General features: G+C 38.2%; 1 protein-coding gene across 1 annotated transcript; it reads left to right on the top strand.

Annotated features, from left to right (window-relative positions):
* Positions 1–267: 267 nt before the first annotated feature.
* Positions 268–8,044, top strand: mcoln3b (mucolipin TRP cation channel 3b). Its single transcript, XM_061238733.1, has 14 exons — positions 268–606; positions 837–1,063; positions 1,170–1,337; positions 2,163–2,316; positions 2,602–2,686; positions 3,162–3,258; positions 3,884–3,983; positions 4,177–4,289; positions 4,454–4,603; positions 4,894–4,995; positions 5,625–5,747; positions 5,834–6,040; positions 6,124–6,254; positions 6,714–8,044. The coding sequence occupies exons 1-14, from the start codon at positions 462–464 to the stop codon at positions 6,745–6,747; spliced, it is 1,836 nt and encodes a 611-aa protein (XP_061094717.1). The 5' UTR covers positions 268–461; the 3' UTR covers positions 6,748–8,044.
* Positions 8,045–8,598: the final 554 nt, after the last annotated feature.

Raw genomic sequence — 8,598 nt, 5'->3', positions numbered from 1 at the left:
TTGAGTATTTCTCTTTTTTGGTCACGCCTTGTGTTGATAACACTTTCATGGATGTTTATTTTTTGTGGTGTTATTGTTTCTGTATTAAGTTATATTATCAAACATCGTGATACATTTAAATAAACGTTCTATTATTTTCAATTAATTTAATTATGACCAAGATCTAAAATCATGTTGTCTACTCTAGATTGTCCTCAAATTCCTTTAATGCACTGAAAATGCAATAGTGACTTACAATTCAAATAGCCTGAACTTACACCGCTAAACAATGCACAGCCTTTTTCAATCGTGTTTCCAGCAAAGTCAAGTCAATGGTCATTAAAATGATTATTTCAATTGAACATTATTTAATGCTGAGTATCGGCAGCCTGAGATAAGGTTAAGTAAAATGATTGTTTCGAAAAGCGGGATTACAACCTGCAAACCTGTTTTGCAGGCATTGAGGAGATCGCGTGGGATGCATGCGTGAATGCTATGGTTTAAACCGGAAAGTACAATCGTATTTGGTCGTCGCTTTAATCTTGAACATGGAAGAGCATGGGTTTTGTTCAGATTGCGAGATGCAGTTTGTTTTTTCTTGTTGCTCGTGTCAAAACTCACAATCAGGTAAATACACACAGCGGTTATATTGAGTTATCCGGTTTTTGAAATGGGGTAGCCTATCTGTAACCTGACCTAGATATGTTCAAGATTACCAACATATGATGATACCAGAAAAGGAGTGACGTATGAAAGGCATTACAATAGTTTAACGTTGTGAACTCTGGACTAGCTGGGGAGTGACTTTCTGTAGGGAGCTCAGGCTTAATTGACTCCGAGCTCACTTGGATTTTCAGAGATGGAGGAGTTGGAACAACCTGTGGTTTACACATCTGCGAGTAGCCTGAGTGACCCCTCTTCTTGGGCCAACTCTGAGCTGGACCTGAACTCTGATGCTGTTGAGAATTTCCGGAGGAAACTGAAGTACTATTTCATGAATCCATGTGAGAAATTCAGGGCTCGTGGGCGAAAACCATGGAAGCTGATGTTGCAGATTCTTAAAATTGCCTTTATTACAATTCAGGTGAGGATCTCTTTTTGGATGCTTGTCATGAAGTGTAGCTTGAATTGTATGTTATTGTAATTCTTCAAAGCTGATGCCTAACTTATTTTGTTCTGATTTTCCTCAGTTGGTAACTTTTGGACTAAGTAACCAAATGGTTGTTACATTCAAAGAGGAGAATCTGATTGCATTTAAACACCTTTTCCTGAAAGGATATAATGACCAAAGCTCTGGCACTTATGCTGTGTACACACAAACTGACGTTTATGAACACCTCTATTTTATAATTGATCAGGTAAGCACAGAGTTTATTTAATATATAATTCATTGTATTTTGACATAACATATAATGTAAATGTGTAGTTTTTAAATTAATTTAGATTCCATATGCTTTGGTCAGAGTGCAGTTCACAAGACTGTAGAAAGTAGTGAAAGCCCTGTATTACTTTCATTATCATTTGCTGATTTCAGGTAGCTTGTGCTCTGGTATGTTGTCAGTGAATGTATGAGGTGCTTTTAAAAATGTAGTCAGCAGATTGAGGAATGTTGTTAACCACGTCTTGCTTGTATGCTCGTAAAAATCAGGTGACTGCAACTACATTCTACGTCAGGTCATTCTGTGTACATTCATGAAATGGGCTAATTTTTATTTAGGCTACTTGCCTAAATATTTATCAAATTTATCAATTTCTGAACTTGTAAATGGGTGATGTGTTGACACTAAATTTGAATAACCAGACTAAGAATAAAACCACAGTAGGGTTGACGCCTGCTCCAATGTCAACACTTTGTGATTACATTGCTACAGACAATAAGTGTAATTTAGCAGGTGGAAGGGGAAACAAGTAGTGGAAGGGCAAACGAGTAGTGGAGAACTATCTCACTTTGTCATTATCCTTTTTGGATAGTGTCACAATATTTTGTATGCTTTATAATGAGAAACTAACTTTAGTGAGGACAGCTACAGTTAATAATTAAACTAACTACCTGGTGTCCATTATGCAGTCATTCCATAGAGGACTTTGCTTCATGACTGCTCTGTCTTGAGTTATTTCAGCAATTCTATTGCCATATTATCCCAAGACTGTATACCCACGATTGTGAAATGTCCTCCTTTTAGTATGTAGACCTGCATAACATCACTGTGGGAAACCATGCTTATGAGAAAAATGGTGGAAGCTATACACCACTGTCCATCTGCCAGGAGTTCTTTCAAAATGGAAGCATTTTGCCTGGGAAAGAGACCTTTGATATTGATGCCCATATTGAAACAGGTATTGGAAAACAATCTGAGCACTGTTTGTTTATACATATTAAAGAGTTGTGCTGAGAAGTTGTAATTGTCAGTGGAAAAGCCAAAAGCTGATGGAAATTATTACTACTTGACTCTTGTGACCACTAAAATGGGAAGTATGGTGAATGTTTACTTCTGTAGTGCTGTGTTGTACTATTTTTCCAAGAACAACGGGTTCTTATTTAAGTTTTAAATAAAAACGTGACTACGTAGTCATCCTGTGGCATGTAGCCTACATCTTTTTGCATTGCTTTTTTTCTTACAGAATGTATTGAAATATACCCATTGCAGACTCCAGCAGAGGCTAGATTGGATGCAACTAGGCTGAATTTCACTCTGCACTTTAAAAGGTATAGCCTATATTCCAGCTAGGTTTAGATAATGTAGTAAAACATGCTTCTGATATACCACATGTTACATGAATATGGGAGAGATACGGATATATTTCCTTCATGGTGTTTAATAAGCTACTGGTTGACAATCTGTACACATGTTACAAAACATTTGACCCAACATGCTTCATCGCATGCCTAAACGCCCCTAAAATAAATAGAGCAACAGTGGCACAAAAACTCTAAAGGAAGAAGCCTTTTGAATATGAATGACTCCACAGGGCCTGTGGGATGGTGGTGGCTAATGCAGTCAAGTTGGTTTTTCTGTTATTCTCAATGAGTTCAAGGCTGCTTGACTTGGAAGGCAGGCGGTAAGCTCAGAATGTGGCTTGGAACAAGGGCAGTTTTCCCACCTGATCATAATGAGCAATGCACAGAAAATGCTATGTTTATGGGAAGCGGTTTATGTGTATCATTTTCTTTTGTCATTCAGACTGTTATCTGTGGATATTGACTTCACACTGAAGGCTATAAATCTTCAGACAGTACGTCATCACGAGCTGCCAGACTGCTATGACTTCACTATCACCGTAAGTCATGACTAGCCATATATAGCCTGTAAAATTTTAGATGCATTGCAATAACATCCATCCATCCATCCATTATCTGAACCCACTTATCCTGATCAGGGTCGCGGGGGGGCTGGAGCCTATCCCAGCATACATTGGGCGAAAGGCAGGAATACACCCTGGACAGGTCGCCAGTCCATCGCAGGGCACACACACCATTCACTCACACACTCATACCTACGGGCAATTTAGACTCTCCAATCAGCCTAACGTGCATATCTTTGGACTGTGGGAGGAAACCGGAGTACCCGGAGGAAACCCACGCAGGATTCGAACCCAGGACCTCCTTGCTGTGAGGCGGCAGTGCTACCCACTGCACCATCCGTGCCGCCCGCAATAACATATATATATAATTTAATTGGTACTAATTATTTCTGTATGTTTTATAAACTCAAGACAATTTCTACATGCTTTGCTTGAATTCTGAGTAAATGAAACATGAACACCCTGGAGTTTCATTCCTTGGAGCTTTATTGGTGTGCTGTTTACTGAGCAAATTAAGAGCTTTTGCTTGGTCTGCGAAATCTCACCATCATACTTGTGACACTTTATCTGATGTTGCCTTTTTGTTGGGCAACATTAACAGATCACCTTCAACAACAGAGTTCACAGTGGAAGAATACAAATTACTCTAGAGGATGAAGTTGACATCAAAGAATGTAAAGACTGGAACATAACCGGGGCTTGTAAGTAATGGTTTGTTTCTTTTTCTTTCTTTCCACAACGTATTGCTGCAGTATACATTTTGGACACAAGGTGGCAGTTTGATCATGTGAAAATAAAAATGAGCACTGATTGGAAAGCAATTCATCAGTTCAAGATAAAACAAGATCTTCGTTTGATTCATTTTATTCAGTGCTTTCCCACTTCTCTCCACAGCTGCCCGGAACATCTACTATATCTTGTTTTTTGATTCACTCATCATTGTAATCTGCTTGACTTCCCTCATTCTATGCACCCGCTCCGTTTTCAGTGGGATCCAACTTCAGTTTGTAAGTACTGGTTATATTCTGTACAGTGTGTGTCTGGTCTGCTGCGTAAACTGGCCTTGTTCAGAAGATGAATAATACTCCTAATTGAAACATGGTTAGATAACTTTGAGAAATTAAGACCGCACGAAAACATTGCATTCACGCATCAATTGTGTCCATTTCAGGAATACACTGCATTTTTCAAGGCTTGCCACGATAAGAATGTGACCTGGTCAGAAAGAATGGAGTTTGTGAATGGCTGGTATATTCTTATCATCATCAGTGACTCGTTAACCATTGTTGGTTCCATTCTTAAGATTGAAATTCAGACAAAGGTGAGACATTAATGCAAGGATAAATGTTTTGCCTTGAAATTAATCATGTACTAGCAGAGAAGCCAAATTCAATATAGTTTTTACAAATTGAAAATTGTAACTGTTGTTTGCATTAAGTCATCTGAGCTGGATGGTTTTGATTTCTCTAGTCAGCACCCATAGTGATAGTGCTCAGTGCTTATGTTGTGCATAATGCATGCTCTCCTATGTTTTGATATTTTTGGTCGGAGTGTTTTGTCCTGATGATTCTGATTCCTTCTTCTTTTTTTAACTGCCTTTCTTTCTTTCAGAATGTAACAAGTTATGATGTCTGTAGCATTTTGCTGGGGACTGCCACAATGCTTGTCTGGGTTGGGGTCATTCGGTACTTGGGCTTCTTTAAGAAATACAATGTAAGGCATTTCTCAGTTTTTGAACTTGTAAATACCGTATCAGTATCTGGACATGCAGTGCTAGAAGATGGTGTCAATAGTTGTACAAATGGGGCCATGCCTGGCAAGGACCCTGAATTCAGTTTCCTTTTATCATTTGCTTCCAGCTACTCTTTAGAACAGGCGTGTCCAGTCTTATCTGAAAACTGCCAGTGTGGTTGGTTTGTTTTATCCGAGTACAACACTTGATTAAACCATTGACTAATCCTTGTCTTCAGCGAAGACCTTCAAGTAGAATCAGGAGTCATATTACTGGGCTAAAACAAAAAAACCTGCACCCACCCTGCTACTTTTTGCTCCCTACATTATGAAAAAACATCCAAGACCTGGTATCTATTTATTTAATACATTTATGAGACCTATGTCAGAGCCAGTCCTAGGGTTTCGGTGGCCCTCAATAATAATGTTGTGGCCCCACAATGTTCAAGAAAAATGTATATTAAACAGGTTCCTTTGAATTCTAGAGTTTGCCAGCAGCCTACTCTGCTCTACCTCAACAATACTCCACAATATGTAATATCGTGCACCTACAATGAGCCATCTGCATATATGGATGTTGGAATTGTTGTAATTGGGACACTAAATTTCAGATTCTTATCCTGACCCTGAGAGCAGCTTTTCCAAACGTGATCCGGTTCTGCTGTTGTGTGGCCATGATCTACCTGGGTTACTGCTTCTGTGGTTGGGTTGTTTTGGGGCCTTACCATGAGAAGGCAAGTATTCAATCAGAAGGATAAATGCAATGAACAGATGATATTTTCATGTATTGTGTAAAAAAATATATGTTCTTGTTTTCCAGTTCCGCACAATTAACACTGTGTCGGAGTGCCTGTTTTCCCTTATCAATGGAGACGACATGTTCCCTACCTTCAAGAACATGCAACAGAAGAGCTACCTGGTTTGGCTATTCAGCAGACTGTACCTGTACTCCTTTGTCTCCCTCTTCATCTATATGGTCCTCAGCCTCTTCATCACGCTCATTACTGACACATATGAAACGATTAAGGTGAGATTTTTGTTGTGAATCCATTCTTTTTGACTTTGAGCAATTCTATATGTACATCCACTTTACTCCATTTTTCCTCTCAGCAACACCAGCGTGACGGTTTTATTGAAACTGACCTACAAGCATTCATAGCAGAGTGCAAAGACCCTCCTAGTTCAGGAAGGTACAGGATTGAAAAGGATTCTTCGACATGCTTTTGCTGCTGCTCTTCCAGGTAAGGTGCTATAAGGGATTTGGGGTTTTTAAATGGTATTTTAAGAAATTGTAACATTCATACTGAAGTTATTAGGAATATTAATAAAATGTATAGTCTTACTGCACTATTACTGGTTTGATACATTTACTCCAATTTCTATTGCCAGTATTTGATTATTCCTTGAAATGGTTAACAGGAATGTCAGTGGTCTTGTTTGTTTTGTTTTTTTACACATTACTGGTGTGTTTAATGATTAATCCACTGTTCTTTAAATGCAGTTGAACCTGAACTTTGTTTGAAACTTGAACCAAAACAGGCTCTGACATGTTACTCCACCACATATGCATTTCCATTGAGTGGAAAAAAATATTTGCTCGATTTAGCACATTTTTTCTTTCCGTTGTACAAAACTGATGGTTCAATAAGTAAATGGTCCTAAGATTAATCCATTTCTAATATTTCTTTGTCCTGTTACAGGTTTGCTGAATCTGAAGAGGGGCTACAATGTTAGCAGCAGCAAGTTGTTGTTCTTTCTGCACCAATTGCACATTCATCTCCAATGCCAGGGAAAAGAGTGTTCTTCTGTTTATGTTCAACCCTATTAATATATAAACCATGCTATATATTAGTTACTTGAATGTAAAGGGCCAATATTTTCTGTGAAAAGTGAATATTAACATTTTCAGTGCCCCCACAAGGCTTTGAAGTGGTACATTTTTCTCTTGGTTTTTTGAAGTGACTGCTTTAATAGAAGTTAGACTTATGTTGAATGGAAATCAAAATGGATGTTGACCACTTGAATGTATTGTTCTTTTGTATCAATTGCTGTGCTCAAATCAACTGTGCGTCACCCAATGTTGGCCGGATAATTCTGTGCCATAACACTGAAGTGTGACACCTGTGATCATTTGGGTAGCTACAGTATGTTCTGCCTGCATAGGATAAATAGTACTATATATAACTGAATTGTATAGCTGGAGAATGTCTGGATCAAAAGAAGGTGCTGGCTGTGTGCACTGCGTAGACTTATGATATTATAACTACTGGACATTTGAAATTGGCAATGGAGGAATGTGAGCCATTTAATGTCCCCTTCAAAATTGAAGATCAATTCATTCATGTGATTTGGTGAAATGTAAGAGACTTCTTATGTTTGTCTTTTGATTCATATGCACCACCATTCCACTTGCTGTATACTATACAGTTAAAATGTACTTGAATCTGAATTCATGTTTACGTACATTTTTCAAAAGGGTGTTATGTATGCTCTTCCCTATTTGGGGCTCTTGATGTATAATGTAGGCCAACATGGGGAATTGGACAAAGGACTAGCGGGTAATTTGTCCCATCATAGACCTCGGTATATACTGTCCCACAAGGACTTTGCAGTTTAACAATGGACCACTATAATAGATGTTTTATTATTAGCCATTTTCTTACTGTCAGGTATACATTTCTCAACTGGGTTACAATGCAAACCCAGGCCATCTTTATTAGTCATTGTACACTAGCCATGGCTTTGGCAATATGGATTTGAAAATGGTGGAATGTAGCATCTCTGTGCATACCTTTAGATTTATTCCTGTACATACAGAACGTGACTTGTAATGGTAGGACAAGTGACAGAACGTGACTTGTAATGGTAGGACAAGTCACGGGCCTGATATTTCATTGGCCTGATATTTCAGGAAGTTGAGCAATAATCGGAGGATACTGACACGCATGGAAGCACAGTCATGAGTGGATTATGTCCAGATATTAGAAGGGTTAAGAAGAAACAAACTTCACCGATGGGGAACTGAAAGTATTCTCTCTCTCTCTCTCTCTCTCTCTCTCTCTCTCTCTCTCTCACACTTCTGCAGTGGCCTCCACATTGTATTAGTTTGTGATTAGCCATTGTCCAATATACAGTAATGGGTAATTTCTCAGCTCTGGCCATGTCCTCAAACTTTGCAGGTTTAAATATTAGAGGCTGCATAATCATTAGTATATAGCTTAAACAGTAACATTTTGTCTAGGAAAAGGTTGTAATTTTTTTGAAAATGTATTTTATACATTATGTATATATATATGAAGCATCTTAATATTATTTAAAAATTGATCTGACTGACACTTAATTGCAATGCATTGACAAGTATTGCAACATATGAATACATACAATACAACTTCCAATTGCATCATCATATTGGGCATAATATGTCCTTGACTGTTATATTCATAGATGTATCTCCTATAATCTAAACGGTTTAGGTACTTGAACCCCTGTGATATGGGATTGCGACATCAAGTTAGGCTACATGTAGCGACCATAACAAACTTAATTCGTATAGGTTAAGAAAATGCGCGTTTTGATTGTCTACGC

This window comes from Conger conger, chromosome 4, assembly GCF_963514075.1.
Source record: "Conger conger chromosome 4, fConCon1.1, whole genome shotgun sequence".
Classification (NCBI taxonomy): domain Eukaryota; kingdom Metazoa; phylum Chordata; class Actinopteri; order Anguilliformes; family Congridae; genus Conger; species Conger conger.
This window is presented reverse-complemented; position numbering and strand designations above follow the sequence as displayed.

Excerpts from the sequence above, each read along its gene's own strand:
- mcoln3b (XM_061238733.1), top strand. The coding sequence starts at position 462 with ATGCGTGAATGCTATGGTTTAAACCGGAAAGTACAATCGTATTTGGTC. Across the intron at positions 1,338-2,162 it reads TCTATTTTATAATTGATCAG|TATGTAGACCTGCATAACAT; the intron begins GTAAGCACAGAG and ends TCCTCCTTTTAG. Across the intron at positions 6,041-6,123 it reads ACACATATGAAACGATTAAG|CAACACCAGCGTGACGGTTT; the intron begins GTGAGATTTTTG and ends TTTTCCTCTCAG.